Here is a 22,669-nt window from a genome sequence, read left to right as displayed (position 1 = left end):
GAGAGACCACCCATGCGTGGACCTAATGGACACTGCTACGGAAGTCCTCTGATCAGCAGCGCAGGCACACGTACAGTGGCCCGCACATTGGGGGACACATCTCAAAGAACCAGCCTTACTGCGCAAAGTGAATAACTTCTTCTGCACCACCTGCAAACCGCAAACTAGGGTGCACCAGTGTGTCTCGCTGTTAGGCCACATGGCCATAAGCACCTGTGTGATGCCGTTCACCAGAGTCCACTTGCAGTATCTGCAAGCTTGGTTCCACTCAACTTACTGGCCAAACAGGGACTGCATGACTGTGTACTTCCCTGGCAAACAGATTAAGCAGAAGCTTTTCTGCAGACCATAAATGGGAGATTCACGACATAATCCTAACCAAGATATTTTTGCATGAGGTACTCTGTTATGGGACCTCTTTACATCCCAAGTGAACACAAAACGTCCCCTGTATTGTTCCAGGGGAGCTATGGGTCACGATTCCCAGGGTGATGCTCTCCTGTTGTCCTTGATGTATAATATCAGATACACCTTTCCTCCCTACTACCAAAAGTTATAGGGAAGATCTGTCACAACAGAGCCACCATCCTCCTCCTAGCACTCTACCAGTGCCCAGCCAGTTCTGGCTCATGGAACTTTTAATGATGTCCATACACCCATTATTCAGGACTGGCCCATTTCCGGATCTCCTAATCCAGGACCAGAGGAAAATCAAGCACCCCAACCCGGGCGCCACTCCATCTCACAGTATAGTGTTTATATGGGCATTGGAAATAGAGCACTCGTGCTCTGCCCCTGTTCAGGAGATCCTGAACCAAAGTAGAAAGGATTCTGCTAGAGCCTGCTATCAAGCTAAATGGAGGTGCTTTTTTGATCTGGGCATGTCTCCACTGACATTCGCTAGAGCATTCCAGTTATCCTAAACTATTTTCTCTCCTTAAAGACTTCTGACCCTCAGTTGTCTATGGGTACATTTAACAGCGACTAGTGCCTTCCTCCGTCTAGTAGAAAGATGTTCTATCTTTACTCACAGCTTCTGTATAATTTATGAAGGGCTTGATCAGGACCTTCCCTTCGACTATTAGACCTACATCTCTGTGGGAGTGTAACATTGTCCTGTTGCCACTCCTGGGTGTGCTCTCCAAGATGGGTAATCGGAGGGTGGAAAGCATTTCAAAAATACACAGTAGGTTTTTAAAAGGCTGGTGGCTTCTGGTTTCCGTTACCCTGGGCATTGGAGTTTACTATTGTGATCAGAGGGAATAAGGCATTATGAGAGAGCTGCTGGGGGATTGCTAGGATTGACATAGGTCTACACTTGCACCACGTCAACCTTGGTATGTCAACCATGGATCAACGCTATTCGGAGAACTGGTTTTAGTATGTCACCTTAACAGGGCACTCCTGTTAACCAGAGACACATTTGAATGTGGATGCATGCACAAATAGGTAAACGTAAGGTGACTTATGTCGATCTAGTTTTGTGGTAGAGTCCAGGCCTCAGCGTGAAAGCTGAAAGAGCACTGAAGATGTGGAGAGAGCAGTCCAAATGTCCAGGCATTGGCTTGTGACTCATTCTTTTGGAAAGTAACTTTCCAGAAAGTATTTCCCCTGAAAGTACAGATATTTTTCAGAGTAGCAGCTGTGTTAGTCTGTATCTGCAAAAAGAAAAGGATTACTTGTGGTACCTTAGAGACTAACAAATTTATTTGAGCATAAGCTTTCGTGAGCTACAGCTCACTTCAACGGAGCTGTAGCTCACGAAAGCTTATGCTCAAATTTGTTAGTCTCTAAGGTGCCACAAGTACTCCTTTTCTTAGTACAGATATTGATATCTAGTTCTATAATGGCAGTTTTGGGGAATGACAATAAATTGAGAGCTCTTCAGGGTGGGGCTTATGTGCAATTTCAGTTCTGTGAGATGTCTAGCATGCTTCTGAGTGCTGTAAAATTACACTGTTTTCCCACTAATCTTGAAAAGTAGTACTTTGTCAGTGTGACATTAAGAATATCTTGGCCCTCTGAGTTGGCAACTAAGACAACTAAGAGTCATCTGTTCATCTTTACTGACTGAATTTTAGTATTGTCTGTGTGGTGGTATAGCTATTAAAATGTACTGCAGTCTGACTTCTGAAGTATTAAGAAGAATTTAAGTTTTACAGATGTTCTTAATGTTTTTATTTATGCAATACTTTCTTTTATCAGAAATGTCTTTATTCCTGGTGGCATTCTGCTCCAAAAAATTAAAAGTTCTGCATACAATATCTTAAAATTCTGCAGAATTCTGCAAAATTTGTCAGTCAAATAAATGTGGAGGCTCCAGCATGGCACTGGGGAGTACAGGCCACTGGCTGCACAGAGGTGGGAGATCACTGTGCAGCTCCCTCCACTCCGGACACGGACTCAGTGGTGAGGCTGCACCCAACCCTGACACGGTGCAAGGACTGGGCCTGCCCCAGAAGTGCACGCGCGCACACACACACCCACACACCCCCGTGTCAGGTGCAGCAGGTGTGGGCAGGCAGGCTCAGCAAGGTAGGATCCAAGTGTGAAGGGGCCTAGTGTAGGGAAAGCCAGTTGTGGGTTGAGAGGGTTCTGTGTGGGGCAATCTGGGTGTGGGTGACTCAGTGGGGGATCCAGGTGCAGGAGGGCTCTGGATACACGTGGGCTTGGTGGGGGGCTCTGGGTGCAACAGTAATGGGACTCTGCAGGGAGATCCAGGTGAAGGTGGTTTGGGCTCTGTGGGGGTCTGGATATGGGGGGATAGAGCTTGGCAGGGGCGTCTAGGTGTGGGAATCCAGATGCTGGACAAGTGAGGCTCAGTGGGGATCCAGGTGCAGCTGACTGGGGCTCGGTGAGGTGGGATCTGGGTGTGTGTGGTCATCGGGGTGGTCCAGGTGCACAGGAGTGGGGCTCATCGGAGTGGGGAGGTCTGAGTGCAGATTAGTGAGGTTTGGTGGGAGGGTCTGGGTGCATGGGGGTTGGGTGGATGTGGGAGCAGCTCGCTGTACAGGGACCCCTCCCCCTGCAGCTGAAGAGTGATGGGCTCAGGAAGCGGGGTCAGTGGTGGTGGAAGGAGTTTGCACAGCTTCCTGCAGCTGGGGGAGAAATCTGGGCATGGGTTTGACCCAGCCTTGGATGCCCTGCAGGGGAAGAGGAAGTCCTGTCCTCCCCAGTCTAGCCAGGACAAGCAGCTGAGCTCAGCGCATGGTAGGGAGTCTGGCCTCCCCCAGTCCCGCCCCCTGCTCCACAGTAATTTATGTCTCTGCTGGCTACCCTGGGCACCTGAAACACTGCTGGGGAGGGTCACATGACTGCTCTTGAGGCTTCCCTTTGCTTTGCTGTCAGTCATTTTTTTGCGGGGAAGCAAAGAAATTTGTGGGGACATAAATCTTGCACATGTGCAGTGGCGCAGAATTCTACCAGGAGTAATATGCCAGCCTATAGAGTAAGCATACCCTGATATTATGTCAGTGATTAGATTAAATTAAATTTGGACATGGAAGGTTGGGAATGTGGTGCTCAGGCTCTAGAAGAGGGGCAACCACCAATTTTTATTAGTTTAGTTATTTTTTGGGTGGGTCTTTCTTGGCTTTGTTTCTGGCCTTGCTAGCTTCTCCTAAATTTTCATCTTCCATTCGAGTAGTGAGGAACCATCAGACTCTTGTTTGGCATGCCAGAGATGAGGCTGGTCCTTTGTCCCTTACCACCAGGTTCTCAAGGAAAAGTGAGAATATGTTTATCTAGGAAGTTTTATAGCAAATGGTACCACATGAACCTCTAGAATAGTACTATTTCCTTTTTAGTTCTGGTTGATTACTTTTTCATTTGATTACTATTCCATTTATATCAATAAAAGTCTTTAAGGCTGTATTTTGCTCTCAGCATGTGTCCTTGTACATCCCCAGGGACCTTGCAAGACTCTGTGTAGCCTGATTCTGGGACAAGAACCTTATTATCTTCTGATCAGATCAATTGGCTAGCCTATAACTTTTATTATATAAACAATAATATTAATCCCCTTAAAATCAGGCAACAATGTTCTGCCATGACGTGTACGTGAATAATTCATTAATGCAAACATTTAGTTTTTTCATGTCAAGATTTACACCAGAACAACATCTTATGTGAATTTTCAAGATCCTGCTAGTACAAATTTTCATAACCTCCTAATGAAGCTGCAGATACATATATTAGCAAAACTGTCACTACTGGTCTCTCTCCTGAGTAGCTGGCCTTAATCTATTTTTAAAGAACAGCCAGTTTTTCGGCTGGTATAAAATGTATTTGAGTAATGTTCCCTTATGTAATGGTGACCTCTCAATCGGTTATAGATGAGACAACATTGAAAATTACTTTTGAACGTTGTCATATCAGTTCTTTGCCAGGAGCAGTTCTTCTGCTTGGAGAGATCTGTTGTAAGCTTGTGCAAGGCTTTGTTTTATATCCTCCCTATTCATTGTGTGTTAGCCTCTAGGGAGATGAGACAGTTTAGTCTGTGGTACTGGTATTCAAACGACACACAGCACTATCAGGCCCAGAGGACACAGTGTCTGTACTATTCCCAATGCCTAGCCAAGAATGGGACTAGGGTGACAGTGAACTGGCTGATACTCATTCTGGTTGAGACAGAGTTGATAGGGAGGGAGGAGGAATTCTGGGAGGTAAAGTAGAAATGGCTTTTGCCATAAGGAGACTTATTCATATCACCCAAAGGTTTGCAGTTTGGGGCATTTCCATGTATTTGTATTTGCCCTTAAAAGTCTCAGGGTGGTCAGATGTACCGATTTTATAGGGACAGTCCCGATTTTTTGGGTCTTTCTCATATAGGCTCCTATTACGCCCCATACTCTGTCCCGATTTTTCACATTTGCTGTCTGATCACCCTAGTCTCAGGTGACAGTGGTCACCCACCTTGACTCATTTATATCTGGTTGGGTGATGGTAACCTTTTCTTTTGGAACTGACTCTCTCTCCATAGTAATCCGTACCTTTGTGTCTTCTGTACCAGGGGTTCTCAACCTTTTTTTTTCTGAGCCCCCCGCAATATGTTATAAAAACTTCATGGCCTACCTGTGCCGCAGTAACTGGTTTTCTGCATACGAAAGCCAGGGCCGGTGTTAGGGGAGCAAGTAGGGTAATTGCCTGGGGCCCCAGGCCACAGGAGCCCCCTCAAAGTTACATTGCTCAGGCTTTGGCTTCGGCCCCAGGTGGTGGGTCTCAGGGCCCTGGGCTTCAGCGTGGTGGATCTTTGGCTTTCTACCCTGGGCCCCACCAAGTCTAATGCTGGCCCTGCGTGAAGGACCCCCTGAAACCTGCTCACAGATCCCAAGGGGGCTGCAGACCCCGGGTTGAGAAAGAAGGTTCAACTGGTTCAGAATGATTTAGCCTGTTGAACAGTATTTGTTTTATGAAATCTTTTACCTGTTCTTTAGAAACTGCACTGGCCTATTTTTCTCTTTCAGACATAGTTCAAAGTGTCATCTTTGATCTACATGGCTTTTTCTTGGCTAGTTGGGAGACTGCCTTTTTTAGCATATGCTATGGCAGCAACTGAGATCAGCTGGGATGAATAAAATGATATTCTGGCCTACACTTAAATATTAGAGGGTTTGTGGCAGAGCACTTTTGATGAGGGATCCTTGTCTGTTGAACGCATTTCCCATAATGTTCCAGGCCTTAGTTCAGCGAGGCAGTTAAGGATATACGTAATATTAATTGTGTGTTTAAAGGTTCATCCTAATTCAGAGACACTGTTCTCCATAAGATTCTGGAAGCTTTGCAGAGCAGGAATTGATTCTGAAAATGTGAAGAATAATGCGTTTAAGTCCCATTGACTTGAATGGAATTTAAATGTGTGCTTAAAGTGAAATAGGTACTTAAGTGCTTTACTGAATCAGATGCCCAGGGTCCATCTGCTGACCCATCTCTTTTCTTAAACATTTCTTAGAGGAAGAAGTTTTATAATGTGAAACTTTTTTTTGAGAAATTACCTCTTTTTCAAAAATGCCATTGCAAAATCATTTCAATTTATAAACTGAAAAAATTACCTTTTAAGGTGGCTGTTGTATTTAATATATTTATAAATGTTATAAATATATTTGGGGGGTAGATACTGGGAAAGATGAATATCTTTTAAGATAAATGGCAATATTGGCACCAAAAAAAATGGATATAAACTGGCAATGAACAAATTCAGGCTGGAAATTAAAAGGGTTCTGACCATCCGGGTGAATTTCTTTAACAGCCTCCCAATGGGAGTTAGTTAATAGCAACTTAATTAGTTCTAATAACTGGACAAATTGAGGAATGTGATTGTATGATGGGTTTGCTTGTGAGGGTAAGGGGCAGGGTTCATCAGCCTTGGTGCTCACTTCCTATTTGTCTTATGACCTTAAAAGCTCATATTTCAGGATTTCAGCTGGCCACCTGTAGGGGCCAGGAGGGTATTCTCCCTCTCGCCCCTAAGTGTATTCTGTTTTTTTTGTTTTTGTTTTTTAAATCATCTTCTGAAGCACCAAGGATGGCCACAACTGGAGATAGGACTTTGGATGGAGAGGGATGGGGCTCTGGGTAGCACCAAACATTCTCTCTCCGAAGTGCTTGGCTGGTTGGTTTTTGCTCATATACTCAAGGTCTAATTGATCACCATATGTAGGTTTGGGAAGAAATTTTCCTCAGATCAGTTTGGCAGTGAACTGGAGGGAGAGAGGGGGAATGTTTACATTTTTTTGCAGGTGTGGGTGCAGGTCACTTGTCAGTATTATCTGGGTATATCTTATGTAATCATTCCCCTGCCATTGCAGAAGTCTTGGGCAACGGTGCCCCATCGGTCCCTCCTATTCTCTGCATGTGGAACATAATAGTTTAGTCTCCTGTGGACTGTAATACTTTGGTCTATTTTCGGTTGTTGGATTTAGTGTGCAAGTGCTCAGAAAGTGTTGGTGTCTGGTGACATACAGGAGGTCAGACAAGATGATTTGATGTCTCTTTGGCCTTAAACTCTGATTTAGAAGCATCCTTTTTAAAAAGTATCTTGGCTGACTTTGGATTTAAATTTTCAAATAAAACATTCCTTGGTCTGAATTCTCTCCCTGCTAAGGCGCCACCTCACTGTTATGTGGATTAGCTCCTTTCCAGTCTGACGCCTCCCTTCTGTTGCTTATTCGCACCTGGCCACCTCTCCCTCTGTGACTCAAGGTGCTCTCTTCGCGGCTTTGCCCTCCAGCCAGGTCACTGTGCTTTTCCCCCTTCCGGGAATTATCAAAGTCTCTCTAATCAAAATGGCCATTTTCTCCCTCTCTGCCCTGACTCTGCCACTTCCCCAATGGCTGGTTGGGAAACCTGGGCCTGCCCTCTACTCCGGATTCTAGCTCAGGGACCTTCTAATCCGCAGTCAAGGTCTGTGAGGTCCCACTTTGCTGCCCTTTCCTTGAGACTTTTGCTGCTCTGCCATTCTTAGGCTTCCACTCTTTAAACCCTTCTTTGAGGAGTCCCTAGGGTTCTGCTCACCACCTGGGTTTCCTTCCTGCCCTCTCTAAAGCAGGAGTCAGAGTAGCAGCCGTGTTAGTCTGAATCTGCAAAAAGAAAAGGAGCTTATGCTCAAATAAATCTGTTAGTCTCTAAGGTACCACAAGTATTCCTTTTCTTAAAGCAGGAGTGTGGCTACAGGCTCCCTCCCTGCAGTCCTTTACTGCTGCCAACCTCCTGGCTTTATACTAGCCCTGCCTGTTCCTTCTCAGCTGGGCTCCTTCATCAGTTTGTGGTTACTTAGGCTACCTCAGGGTTACTTAGGCTACCTTTTTAATTTAAGGTTTCGCGTGCCAACAATACATTTTAACATTTTTTAGAAGGTCTCTCTCTATAAGTCTATATATTATATAACTAAACTATTGTCGTATGTGAACAAGGTTTTCAAAATGTTTAAGAAGCTTCATTTAAAATTAAATTAAAATGCTGATCTTACACCGCTGGCCCGCTCAGCCCGCTGCCGGCCTGAGGTTCCATTCACCTAGGCCAGCAGCGGGCTGAGCGGGGCCTGCGGCCGGGACCACAGCTGGCAAGAAGGGGCAAGCAGCCAGAACCCCAGACCGGCAGTGGGCTGAGTGGGGCCAGCGGCCAGGACCCTAGACTGACAGTGTGCTGAGTGTATCAGCCCGCTGCTGGTCATGGGGTCCATCCGCCGGCTCCCGCCAGCCAGAGTCCTAGCTGCTGGCCCTGCTCAGCCCCACTGCCGGTCTGGGGTCCTGGCCCTGTCCACATAGAGTAGGTACCTATCTTCTCCCTGGTTCTAGCCATTCTCTTCCTCTCTCTGCACTGAGATGAGGGTGGGAGTGTGCTGAGAACAGGGCTGGGGGTGAAGGAGCAGGCTGGAGGTTGGGGTGCAGGGTCTGGCCAGGAGCTAGAATGAGGGAAGGGGCTCAGGGTTGGGGCAGGAGGTTTGGGTGTGGAGCGCTTACCTGGGCAGCTCCCTTTTGGTGCAAGGGGTGCAGGTGGGAATCTGGGGGTGTGTATATGTGCAGGAGCTCCCTTTTGGTGCTCAGGGTGGGGATGTGGGGGGTGCAAGAGTCAGGGCATGGGATGTGGGGGGGCTGGGTATGTGTGGGGGGTGCAGGACTCAGGGCAGGGGGCTGGGTGTGTGTGAGGAGAGTGCAGGAGTCAGGGCCGGGAGCTGGGGATGTGTGTGGGGTGCCGGAGTCAGGGCTGGGGTTGTGGGGGGTTGCAGGGGTCAGGGCACGGGGCTAGGGTGTGTGGGGGGTGCAGGGGTGAGGGCAGAGGGCTGGGTGTATGTGAGGAGGGTTCAGGAGTCAGGGCAGAGGGGTGTGGGGGACTGCAGGAGTTAGGGCAGAGGGTTGGGGGTGTGGGGGTGCTCCCAGCCCCCTGCCCTGAGCGGCTCATGGCAGGGGGCTGGAGGGGATATGCCCTGATTCCACCCCCGCTTCCCCAAGGTCCCCGGAGCAGGAGCAGAGAGCGCAAGCGTGCTGCGTTTCCTCTTTTCCCTCTTCTCCTCCGTAGCAAGAGCTGCCAGCTGATCAGCTGCAGGGAGGGAGAGAAGGAGGGGCAGAAACCCAGCATGCTGGGGGAAGAGGCGGGGGGAGGGGGAAGCTTGCCTGCCCTGCGAGGAGAGAGCGGGGGGTGGGGGGTGGGAGAGAAGAGCGGGCTGGGCCAGGCAGGATTTTTAATGTTCCCGGCAGACAGCAGTGTGCCATTAAAAATTGGCTCGCGTGCCGTCTTTGGCACGTGTGCCATAGGTTGCCGACCCCTCGGCTACCTACTTCTCATCAGCTATGACCTGTCTGCTTAATTGGCCCCTTGTTGGCCTCATTAACCTTTCTAGTTTAGTGTGGGGTTTCCCTCCAAAAAAATCTTTAAAAAAACAAACAACTTTTGCATGTCTTTGTCAGAAAATGGACTAAACCTAGATATGTCATCCGCTAATATTAACAGTTTGAGTCAACTTTTTAAAGTGACTATTGGAAATACAGTAACATTTTTCATAATGAACTTTTTCACATACTATATTGCTGTTGTAATATGTAACAGACATGATGATTTGTATGAGTAGTGACATGTTTACAACTAAATATTGTATCATTTCAAAATTGTTCATTTTTGTGTTGCTTAAATTGATATTTAGTTGAGTCCTTGGATATCTCTAGACTTGTTTTTATGGTAGGTCTGATCAAACAAATCTGCATATGGTTAAATGCTGCTTATCTTGAGATTAAATATAAACTGTATTATAGTAGAATAAGCAATAGATTAGTCAGTGTTCAGTTTAATATAGCTAAGCTCATTTTCAGGAAACTTTAACACCTTGAAATATAATGGCCAACTCAAGTGATGTGGCTGGCTGACAATATTTGCATTTGTTCTCTTCGTTGTTGAAATGTTAGTGCACGTTCTTCAATATCTCACAAAAGTGTGGTGGGCAGTGTTTAAAAACAATTATGAAATGTAAAAATCAAAGTCAGTGATTAAAGTCATTCATTAGTTCTGTGAAAAGGTGGGCTGTTGCCCAGAAGTGCCTTTGCTGATGATCTTGCATTTTTATCTTTCAGCGTGGATCTGACGAGCTTCTTTCTTCTGGTATCACTAACGGGCCTTTTACCATGAGCAATTCTACTCCAGCTACAGGTATATTTAAGAAAATAATTGTAAAGTTTACCATGGTTTTACAGCTTATCAATGTTAGCACAGTTTCAGGAAATCTGATTTTCTTTTTTTCCTTCAGACTCTCGTGTAACCTTTTTATGAGCAGCCCCCCAGAGTCTTGGACTCTTGCAGAGACAGCAAATTCAGGCTCTTGGGGAGCAAAAGTGCCTAGTTTCACTCTGTAGTGGACCCTTCTGGCAGTTTAATGATTCTAGAACTAATCTACATACACCCCGCCCCCATTAGAACCTGAGGAACCCATTCTGATTGGTGGACATCTTTCCTGCTTCCTTGAAACCTGGACAAAGATTAACTACAGAGCAGTGGGACCTACAAATAAAAAAAAAGATACAGAACTGAATTTAAAAACATGAAAAATTGTTTTGTTCAGTACTGGTGAAGTCACTCAATTTCTTTCATATAATGGACCATGGATTACCTCCTCTGAGGAGGCATGATCAAACCAGTAATCTCTGTAGAAATTCTCAGGGGCCCCTTCTTTATGCTTTCCTCCCATTCTATTGTTAAAAGAGATTCAGAAGATTGAGGGAGATGAAAACCAGAACAATTCTGATGAGGCAATGCTAGCCGCCGAGGCCTGGTTCTTTTGAGACCACCTGCTTCACTGTGCATTCATCTCTTCACCTTTCGCTTCAAAATGTGGTTGTACTGGCTCATTGACATACACATCTGAAAAACCTGAGCTTAGCAACAAGTGGGTATTTTCTGTTTAGTGGAGGGGTTCGAGGTAGAAGGGTGAGAGGAATGACAAGGTGTACTTACAGGAGTAAGAATAGGGAAAAGGACCAAAACAGAAGAAAAGATGGGTTTGGTTTCTTTTGGTCATGAGGCAGTGAACGCCTGCATTGGTTCCAGTCTTTTTGGGGAGACTGTGCTGGCAGAGATAAGGGGATTACAGTGGTAACTGTGAAGAAAGGAATTCTGGGGATAAAAGTGGGCAAGATTGTATTGTGACAAATATACTGCATGCAGTTGCAATATATTTGGGGACCATTGTATTAACTTTATGAATATTATCTGTATTTTGATGCTATTAACTCCCCTTTATAAATGGTATCTATACATGTTATATGTATCTTTGTGAACTGGATATATTCTACTCTGTGAAGGAGGGTTATCTCCTTTCTTCCAGGAACTAAACCAGTGGGGGCAATTCTGGGACAGGTAAACAACTCCAGAAAGTCTATGGAGAATTGCATAAACTGGTTCAGACCATGTCCCAGAAGCCCAGGAGAACAAAAAGATTTGTGATATAAAAGTCTGTGTTTAAACTGACTGTAGGGCCTTCATTTTTTGATCCAATAAATGGACATGACCCTTTGACCAAGGGGAGCAATCCCTTCTCAAGGGCTGGAAGGATTTTGACCTACCACATTCTATATGTGGCAGGTGGGTGACTTCTGCTACATTTCGTATGCATGTAGGCCTTTTATTGTTTTCTCTGTATGGCTTTTACCTTAAAATAAGTGAACTTTACTTTGTGAAAGCTGTCTAATCACTTGTAAACCACTGTCTTAGACCCTGCGGGAAACAAGTAAAACTGTGGGTGCTGAACTAACTCAGACCTGCTAGGGTACTCACAGAAAATTGCAGGGGTGCTGCAAGACTGAAATACCGGTCTGGAGGAAGGAGGACATGAGTCTATGCCTAGACCGGTGACAGAGGTCTGAGACTTAAGAGGAGTGTTCCTTGAGCAGGCCACAGAGAAGGTTAGAGGTGCAGTTGTCCCAAAACTGTATGTAGATATGTAGATTCTACAATAAGGCATATCTAGCTCACCATGTCAAGATACTTCTCAGACTTAATAGCTGAAAAAAGTGACAATTTCCGGTAACTTAGATCTTCGTATTAATGATGGAATAGGTGATAATTTTGTGGTTTAATACTTTTATGGTTGACTCTGACTTTTTAATCTGAAGTACTGCAAAACTCGGCTCTTAACTTTAGGAGGAAAATAATAGTTAAACAGTACATTAGTTTTTAGATCAATTTGAGGTCTGTGTTTAGATACGTAATCTCTTTAAGCAGGAAAGAAAAGATAATTTAGCCATTTTAGTCACAATTTTACCCTGAATGAATGTTTTCTAATAGTTTTATTTGGTAAAAGTTTTTCTTTGAGTCTTTGTCTACACAGATTAAGCTGTAGATGTATGCATTTTGTGCACATATGCCCAAAATCTTTTACTCAGCAGTGTCTGAGGCCGTGTATGTACCTTGTACATCCTTGTACTTCATAGAATCATAGAAGATTAGAATCAGAAGAGACCTCAGGAGGTCATCTAGTCCAACCCACTGCTCAAAGCAGGACCAACCCCAACTAACTCATCCCAGCCAGGGCTTTGTCAAGTCAGGTCTTAAAAACCTCTACAGATAGAGATTCCACCACCTTCCTAGGTAATCCATTCCAGTGCTCCACCACCCTCCTAGTGAAATAGTTTTTCCTAATATCCAATCTAGACCTCCCCCATTGCAACTTAAGACCATTGCTCCTTGTTCTGTCATCTGCCACCACTGAGAACAGCCTAGCCTCATCCTCTTGGGAACCCCCCTTCAGGTAGTTGAAGGCTGCTATCAAATCCCCCCTCACTCTTTTCTTCTGTAGACTAAATAAGCGCAGTTCCCTCAGCCTCTCTTCATAAGTCCTGTGCTCCAGCCCCCTAACCATTTTCATTACCCTCCGCTGGACTCTCTCCAATTTGTCCACATCCTTTCTGTAGTGGGGGACCCAAAACTGGATGCAGTACTCCAAATGTGGCCTCACTAGTGCCGAATAGAGGGGAATAATAGCTTCCCTCAATCTAGTGGTAATGGTCCTATTAATGCAGCCCAATATGCCATTAGCCTTCTTGGTGACAAGGGCACACTGTTGACTCATATCCCACTTCTCATCCCTTGGAATCCCCAGATCCTTTTCTGCAGAACTGACGCTTATCCAGTCGGTCCCCAGCTTGTAGCAGTGCATGGGATTCGTCCATCCTAAGTGCAGGACTCTGCACTTGTCCTTGTTGAATCTCATCAGATTTCTTTTGGCCCAATCCTCCAATTTGTCTAGGTCACTCTGGACCCTATCCCGACCATCCAGTGTATCTGCCTCTCTCCCCATCTTAGTGTCATTCACAAACTTGCTGAGGGTGCAGTCCATCCCATCATCCAGATCATTAATGAAGATGTTGAACAAAAGCAGCCCCAGGACCCAACCCCAGGGGCACTCCGCTTGATACTAGACTGCCATCAGTCTAGACTACTAGACTAGACATTGAGCTGTTGATCGCTACCCATTGTATCCAGCTTTCTGTCCATCTTATAGTCCATTCATCCAATTCATACTACTTTAACTTGCTGACAAGAATACTGTGGGAGACAGTATCAAAAGCTTTGCTAAAGTCAAGGTATATCATGTCCACCGCTTTCCCCATATCCACAGAAGGACAGAAGGCAATCAGGTTGGTCAGGCATGACTAGCTCTTGGTGAAATCATGATCACCTTCCTCTCCAAGTGCTTCAAAATGGATTCCTTGAGGACCTGCTCCATGATTTTTCCAGGGACTGAGATGAGGCTGATTGGTCTGCAGTTCCCCTGATTCTCCTTCTTCCCTTTTTAAAAGATGGGCACTATATTTGTCTTTTTACAGTCCTCCGGGACCTCCCCCAATCACCACGAGTTTTCAAAGATAATGGCCAATGGCTCTGCAATCACATCAGCCAACTCCCTCAGCACCCTCGGATGCGTTGCGTCCGGCCCCATGGACTTGTGCATATCCAGCTTTTATAAATAAATCTTAACCTGTTCTTTCACCACTGAGGGTTGCTCATATCCTCCCCATACTGTGCTGTCCAGTGCAGCACTCTGGGAGCTCACCTTGTCTGTGAAGACCAAGGCCAAAAAGCATTGAGTACTTCAGCTTTTTCCACATCATCTGTCACTAGGTTGCCTCCCACATTCAGTAAGGGTCCCACACTTTCCCTGACCATCTTCTTGTTGCTAACAAATCTGTAGAAACCTTTCTTGTTACCCTTCACATCCCTTGCTACTTGCAACTCCAGTTGTGCTTTGGCCTTCCTGTTTACATCCCTGTATGCTCAAGCAATATTATTCTTCTTCTCCCTAGTCATCAATCCAAGTTTCCACTTCTTGTAAGCTTCCTTTTTGTGTTTTTAAGCTCATTTAAAGATTTTTCTCTTAAGCCAAGCTGGTTGCCTGCCATATTTGCTATTCTTTCTGCAAATTGGGATGGTTTGTTCCTGTGCCCTCAATAAGGCTTCTTTAAAATAACGGCCAGTTCTCCTGGACTCCTTTCCCCCTCATATTAGCCTCCCAGGGAATCCTGCCCATCTTTTCCCTGAGGGAGTCAGTCTCCTTTTCTGAAGTCCAGGGTCCGTATTCTGCTGCTCTCCTTTCTTCCTTTTGTCAGGATCCTGAACTCTACCATCTCATGGTCACTGCTGCTCAGGTTGCCACCCACTTCTACTTCCCCTATCAGTTCTTCCCTGTTTGTGAGCAGTAGTTCAAGAGGAGCATGGTCCCTAGTTGGTTCTTCCAGCACTTGCCCCAGTAAGTTGTCCCCAACACTCTCCAGAAGCTTCTGGGATTGTCTGTGCCCTGCTGTATTGCTCTCCCAGCAGATGTCAGGGTGATTGAATTCCCCCATGAGAACCAGGGCCTGTGATGTGGAAACTGCTGTTATCCAAAGAAAGCTTAGTCTACCTCCACCTCCTGGTCTGGTGGTCTATAACAGATGCCCACCACATCACCCTTGTTGCTCTCACCTCTAAACTTAATGCAAAGGCTCTCAGCAGGCTTTTCTCCAGTTTCATATTGGAGCTCTGAGCAATCATACGGCTCTCTTACATACAGTGCAACTGCTCCACCTTTCCTCTCCAGCCTGTCCTTCCTGAACAGTTTATACCCATCCATGACAGTGCTTCAGTCATGTGAGTTACTCCACCAAGTCTCTATTATTCCAATCACTTATAGTTCCTTGACTGTGCCAGGACTTCTAGTTCTTCCTGCTTGTTTCACAGGTTTCTTGCATTCGTGTACAGACACCTAAGATAGCTAGCCGTTTGCCCTACTTTCTCACTATGAATCTGGAGGCCTACCCTGTTGCACCCTCCTCCTTGTGTTTCCTCCCAGTAGCCCACTTCCCCATTTATCTCAGGGCTTAGGTCTCCATCCCCCGGCGAAACTAATTTAAAGCCGTCCTCACTAGGTTAGCAAGCCTGCCTGCAAAGACACTGTCAAAGCTGATTTCCCACTCTGGCACTTTGAGTGCAGAAGGTGGGGGCCCGCACGGATTCTAAAAATTAATACTGGCCACTTCAGGCTGGTACTGAACTCCCAAGGTTACAGCTTTTCTCTGACCTTGGATGGGTAGATGCTGCCACCACCCAAATGCAAAAAAAACCTTTTTATCCAGGAAGGCGCACTTGGGAATTCCTCCATGTGGTGTACCCTCAGGCCCTTTCACCCCCACTCTGGGGAAGAGCTGAGAAAGGAAAAAAGAAAAAAGGGAAATCAGCTGTTTCCACCAGCTAATTAAACATGTGCACAAACCTCTTAGGACACAAAAAACCCAATTCTGTTCTTAAAAAAGATAAACTGTATTAAAAACAAAGAGTAAATGCTTCTGGAACTTAGGCTATTGCTAGATTTAAAAAGAGCAAATATGATAATTAAGCATCAAGAATGGTTTTCTTGAGGTTCGGTTTAAAGGTTACAAACAAAACAAAAGAATTTGGGGTTAGCACAGAGGAGTCCTCAAGCCTTACAGAAATAAAAGAAATAAACCTAAACGCATCTTTCTAGACATTCCCTGAACTATTTACATATCTGGGGTTCCAGATAAATAGGTTCGAGGTATGATTTGATGATTTTTCATACCTGTTTTTTAAAGCTTGTTACAGCATTGCTGCTCTGTGTCTCCTCTCTGGAGAACAACAGACAGAGAAAGGGAAAGTATTTTCCCAGTTTTAAAAAGTTCTAGCCCTCCCATTGGCTCTTTTGGTCAGATTCCCACTCCCTTTCTTTTACCTATGGGCTTTTTTAACTCTTTATAGATAAAGCATGTAGAGAACAGCTCCTAACAGGGATTTTATAGCTGCTGGCTGGCTGGCTGTCCATAAAAGGGAGCTCTTCTCCTCCCTCTCCCCCTCTCCCCCCCCCCCCCCAATTTATCACAGATGCTCTTCCCTCTCTTTGTTAGGTGGATCCCATCTCCTCCTAGCAATCCTTCTTCCTGGAACAACATCCCATGGTCAAAGAATCCAAAGCTTTCTCTGACACCACCAGCACAACCCTGCATTTACTTCCACAATTTGATGGTCCATACCTGGGCCTTTTCCTTCAACAGGGAGGATGGAGGAGACACAACTTGCGCCTCAAACTCCTTTATCCCTCTTCCCAGAGCCACGTAGTCTGCAGTGACCTGCTCAAGGTCTCTTCCTACAGTGAGGACACAGAGCAGTCCCATCTGCCACTCAGTTCCTTATCATTACCTGTGGTAGCAAATAAGAGCACACCATCTCCCCTGATTCCCCATAGTTATTACTTAGAGCTTATAGTTCGTTTTTTGTTAGTTTGTTAGTTTATAGTGTAGTTTTTGAAGTTTTACTTAAATCTGTTCCCTTTATTTAAAAAAAAAATAAAAATCAAAAAGCCTTTTCTTTCTTTGGGTCTTTCCTCAGTACCAAGGAATGAGGTCCAGAGGTGGTGAGCAGGTCTCCGAGCTTTAAAATCTGCCCTTTTCGAAGAGATAGCTCTGCCTGCCAATGTTGCACATACAAAATGTTTATTTTGTTTAGGGAAGTCTCATATACCTGCTAAGTGTCATTTGTGATTCTTTTTGTAAGCACAGTGCACACACAGGGCTCGTGATGTTGCTTTGAAGTAATATTTGATGTAAAAGACAATGCATATTGTCTCTGAATCTGAGAATCCCCCTCAGAAGCAGTCTATTCCTGCTTCAAAACTAATTCCATTGCTCCAGCTATTAGACACATCACTCTGGGGCTCTAAGAGATTGTCTGACTCTGTGATCGCATGCTTCTAGCAAGCACTCTGAGCTTTTCATCAGTCTTCCTTAGGTCAGTCAGTCAGTCTGGCTCCTGCTGCCTGAGGCAGGAAGGAGCAAAGATCTGCAGATGGGGCTTAGCACTGGCTACCATTGCTGATAATCACCTGAGAAGGCTAAAAGTGCTGACTTGTCTAAGCAGGCTCCTTTGAAATCACATTAGTACTGGGAGTCTTCATAGACTCCAGAATCACATTCTTCAGCTGCAGTGCTGCATCCTCTGTCTTTGGTAACCAACATCACTTCATCTGCACAATTAGCATGAGTGCCATATACCACAGATTCATCAGTACTGCACCCTGATAAGACCTCTACGACTTTCAGTTAATATACCAATGCCAATTGTTTGACTCCATTTGACACTCGTTCTTAAAAATGTTCAAGAGATCAAATAACCAGACTTAACCTAATATATTGGCTAAAGACAAATCAGTACAATATGAAAAGGAGACATACATAACCATCTTCAGTGAAGGGAATTCTTAGTGTGTTCTCCTTTCACAGAAGGTATGCATTTCACCCAGTAGTATTTATAGTATGATTTGTACAAGTTACAAAACCGCTTAACCCACTAGTTTGCACCAGTTTAGTCCTGGCTTTGTCTTGTTCTTTCCCATATCTTGTTCTGAGTACTACATTTGAAGTGCTGATGACCCATGAAAGTACTCCCTAACTGTATTTTGTACAATGTTTTCATGAGTCTTTGCTTTGGCAAATTTCCTATTTTCTAATGCCAAAGCTGACTTCATCTTTGCAAAGTGTTGTGGGACACTTGACGTGGATAAACAGAATTGTGAGACAGGCATAATACATTCAGTGAACATAACTTCCCAACGCTTATTATGCACATAATGCCTATTGGTGTGGTGTGTATTAAACCTAACATATTGGATAACCAGTACCATTGGTCATAATACAGTTGATAAACTATTATCTATAGTTAGTGAACAGATTGTTTCTGGTCATTCTCCTTCAAGATGTTAGAACTAGTAGTTTTTCTTCGATTGCTTGCTCATGTCCATTCAACTCGAGGTGTGTTTGCTCACCACGTGCACTGGTGCTGGAAGTTTTTCCATCAGCAGTATCCGTAGGGGACTGGCTCCAGCACCCACTTGAGGGCGCACACATACTGTGGTATATAGGGCGCCGCTGGTTTCTCCCCCCCCCCCTTCCTTCTTGCCGCCAGTGACGGTGCTGAAACTGTTGCTGCTCATTTGTATGAACTAGATTCATTTATCCATGCCTTTTGAGGGCATTCTTGAGCCTGTCGTGGTCCTGTGGCAGACCACTGCATCTGTCTCCAACATCTATGTGGGCAAATTGCAGGTACTGAGTAACCCCCCACCCAACCCCAAGAGGTTGAGTACTTTTTTTTTTAACCCACCTGGTCTTTGGATCTTTTGATTGTGACTGCAACTCACGAAGTCTAAGATGCCACACTCCCTGAATCTACACCCACACATAAGGAGCCAAAGAAGGTAGATCTTCTACGAAGGAAAGTTTACTCCTCTGCTCGTTTGCAGATTCATATTGCCATCTATCAATCCTTGTTGGCTTGCAATGGGACAAGCTTCTGCAGGAGACCAAAAGTGAATTTAAGGTAGTGGCTATAGACTGCCAGTTGGTGGTGGACCCCATTCTGAGGGTCTGTACACCAAAGCGGAGAGAACAGCATTCTCTGAAGAACTTCTACCAGTATGTTCAGACTGTATTTGGTTGATAAACCTACCTGCCCTAAAGGAGACAGATGTAATCTTGCATATGTCATGTAACTACAAGCTGCCCAATGTACTGAGCCAAACTCTCCGTTAGATTTTTGGATGAGTTTACATGTGAGAAATTGCTGAGAATTTTTCTTGTAGTATATGGAGTCCAATATTGCCTCCATTGTATGGAGTGAGTAGAGGTGAGAATGCTTTGCCTCAGTTGATCCTGAGGTCATCTATATTTTTCCACACAACAGTATTTAGATTTTTAAAGGGCCATGATTCATACATTTCCGCTATTTAGAGCCATTCTTTGCCTGGGACTTGATTGCTGTACTCCTATGTTTAATGGACCCTCTGTTTGAACCCATGATATGTTCACTATATCACCCCTTTTGTTAAAATAGCACTTTTGGTAGCTATTACCTTGGCTCACAGGATTAGTGAAATTCAGGCTTTGATGGCAAGCCTTCTGTATTATGTTTTTCAGAAGGACAGGGTTGAATTCAAGCCACATCCAAAATGGTTACCAAAAATGATTTTGTATTTTCACATCAATCAATTTATATACTTACTGTCCCATCCCCCTCCTTCCCCCGCCCCCAAAGCTTTTAAATCTCCTGTGGAGGCTAAACTCCACACTCTAGACTTTCTTAAGGCTATGTCCTTTTGTCTTGATAGAGCAAAGCCATTTAACCAATCATCCAAACTTTGTGGCTTTGGATAAGTCTAAGGAGCAGGCTGTTTCCTCAGACTCTAAATGAGTTAAACTACATTAAGATATCCTGCTCATTAAATAACTCTCTTCCCCCCTCAAGTTAGGGTACGCTCTGCTAGGGCTCTGACATCTGTAGCTTGCTTTTGGGGGAAATCCCTATTTCTGAGTTCTGTAGTATGGCCACTTGAAGTTTAGTTTGTATATTTACCAATCACTACTCCATTGTGTCAGTTTCTAGGTCAGAATCCCAGTTTGGAACGACTGTCCTACAATAGTTATTTAGATAGGTGGGTGATAGGATTTCTACTTGAGAGGTAATTGCTAGTTACACACCTACAATGGGATCCCTCTGGATGACTCCTCAGAGTCTACATACTTTACAGTAACCAGTTTTTCTTGATGCTTTTGTCCTTGTGAATCCCATAACTCTCCTTTCTTCTTCACTAATATGGAGTTCTTACCTGGATTTCTGTTTTGGTGAAAGAACTGAATGGTAAAGAGTGCTGTGGCACCTTATAGACTAACAGACGTACTGGAGCATAAGCTTTCGAGGGTGAATACCCACTTCGTCAGACGCATGGAGTGGAAATTTCCAGAGGCAGGTATAAATATGCAAGCAAGAATCAGGCTAGGGATAATGAGGTTAGTTCAATCAGGGAGGATGAGGCCCTCTTCTAGCAGTTGAGGTGTGAACACCAAGGGAGGAGAAACTGCTTTTTGTAGTTGGCTAGCCATTCACAGTCTTCGTTTAATCCTGAGCTGATGGTGTCAAATTTGCAAATGAACTGAAGCTCAGCAGGGTCTCTTTGAAGTCTGGTCCTGAAGTTGTTTTGCTGTAGGATGGCTACCTTTTAGATCTGCTGTCCAGTGAGGTTGAAGTGTTCTCCTGCATTCCTAATATCTGATTTGTGTTTATTTGTCCTTTTACGTAGGGACTGTCCAATTTGGCCGATGTACATAGCAGAGGGGCATTGCTGGCACATGATGGCGTATATTACATTGGTGGACGTGCAGGTGAATGAACCGGTGATGGTGTGGCTGATCTGGTTAGGTCCTGTGATGGTGTCGCTAGTGTAGATATGTGGGCAGAGTTGGCATTGAGGTTTGTTGCATGGATTGGTTCCTGAGTTAGAGTTACTATGGTGCGGTGTGTAGTTGCTGGTGAGAGTATGCTTCAGGTTGGCAGGCTGTCTGTAGGCAAGGACTGGCCTGCCTCCCAAGGCCTGTGAAATTGAGGGATCATTGTCCAGGATAGGTTGTAGATCACTGATGTTGTGTTAGAGAGGTTTTAGCTGAGGACTGTATGTGATGGCCAGTGGAGTTCTGTTGGTTTCTTTCTTGGGCTTGTTTTGCAGCAGGAGGCTTCTGGGTACACGTCTGGCTCTGTTGATCTGTTTCCTTATTTCCTCATGTGGGTATCGTAGTTTTGGTGAAGATCTTGGTGAAGATCTTGTAGGTGTTGGTCTCTGTCTGAGGGGTTGGAGAAAATGCTGTTGTACCTCAGCGCTTGGCTGTAGACAATGGATCGTGTGGTGTGTCTGCGATGGAAGCTGGAGGCATGAAGGTAGGCATAGCGGTTGGTGGGTTTTCGGTATTGGGTGGTGTTAACATGACGGTCACTTATTTGCACCGTGGTGTCTAGGAAGTGGACCTCCTACATAGATTGGTCCAGGCTTAGGTTGATGGTGGGGTGGAAGCCATTGAAATTGTGGTGGAATTCTTTCAGGATTTCCTTCCCATGGGTCCAGATGATGAAGATGTCATCAATGTAGTGTAGGTAGAGAAGGGGCGTGAGTAGACGAGAGCTGAGGAAGCGTTGTTCCAGGTCAGCCATAAAAATGTTAGCATATTGTGGGGCCATGCAGGTGCCCATAGCGGTGCAACTGGTGTGGAGGTATATATTGTCACCAAGTTTGAAATAATTGTGCATGAGGATAAAGTCACAGAACTTGGCAACCAGTTGTGCTGTGGCATCATCAGGGATACTGTTCCTGACAGCTTGTATTCCATCTGCGTGTGGGATGTTTGTGTAGAGAGCCTCTTCATCCATGGTGGCTAGGATGGTGTTTTCTGGAAGATCACTGAATGGTGTTTGCTTCGCCCTTAATACCCTTGATGAGGGGGAGGGGGCAGAGGTGTGCAAGGTGCATACACAGCCCCAGCATATACTGGTGGCTAAAATATTTCAGGCTTGTGCACACCTGCAGTGGGATCCTTGTGGACAAAACATCTTGAACTCCAGTTACAGTAACCTTGAAAAACTTTATTGAATGAAATTTAAATATTTTTGGAATCGGTTGTACTAAATGCTAAGGTTATGTATTACTGTGGGCTGTGATTGAATGTAACCTCTCTAGGGAGGATATATGATGTGAACCCTGGGAATTGTTATGAACTTCAGAGGGACTGATTTGAGCAATGCGCCAAACAAGAATGAATTTTTGGGACAACCTGTGTCAAGTGATTTGTCTGGAGAATCTCTGCTCAAGAGAGGGGACAGCTGGGAACCAGAAACCTAAAAGTACGTGCCTTTGGTAGACCATGGAGGGGGAATATAGGTACAGTTGCCCTCAACTGTGAGTGACAATATGGGAAAAAAGTTTTGTAGTTACAGCTTCTTCCTTCAGATTACAATGTGGTAGAGTCTGGTTCCTTATTATGCAACAGGATATAATTAAAAGCACAAAAAATATACTTTGCCTGCTATTCATAAGACGTCCGGAGGTTTCTGATAAGAACTTTCTAACCTATGTGTCACTTAGATGGAAACTGTTAACTTAAAAATTACTCTTCTGAAATTTTATCTAGTTGTAACACAAGATTCGAGAATAAAATGTTTCTCATTTATAGGTGCATTTGACCACACTTTCTGTATAGTCAGTTTCCTGTTTTTTTTTAACTCATGAATATGAGGGAGAATATTTTAAAAGTTTATTTATATTCGTACCCACAGTTTAACTAGTTGCTTTAGTCACACTGGACCCTCCCTACCATAATGA

The 22,669-nt window shown here is 44.8% G+C and overlaps 1 protein-coding gene across 3 annotated transcripts in view; it reads left to right on the top strand.

Moving 5' to 3' along the window:
* PTBP3 (polypyrimidine tract binding protein 3) overlaps positions 1–22,669 on the top strand; it is a 121,306-nt gene that overhangs the window by 44,900 nt on the left and 53,737 nt on the right. For 2 of the 3 annotated variants that reach the window (XM_077817791.1, XM_077817790.1), the window contains one exon: positions 10,062–10,137. The exons of the other annotated variant lie outside the window; for it this stretch is intronic. In XM_077817791.1, the coding sequence (XP_077673917.1) occupies positions 10,113–10,137 (25 nt within the window). In that variant the 5' untranslated portion in view covers positions 10,062–10,112. The remainder of the gene's footprint in view (positions 1–10,061; positions 10,138–22,669) is intronic. 3 annotated transcript variants of the gene reach the window in all.

Source organism: Eretmochelys imbricata, chromosome 5 (genome assembly GCF_965152235.1).
Source record: "Eretmochelys imbricata isolate rEreImb1 chromosome 5, rEreImb1.hap1, whole genome shotgun sequence".
Lineage (NCBI taxonomy): Eukaryota > Metazoa > Chordata > Testudines > Cheloniidae > Eretmochelys > Eretmochelys imbricata.
Note: the sequence above shows the minus strand (reverse complement) of the source record. Positions and strands in the feature narration are given on the sequence as shown.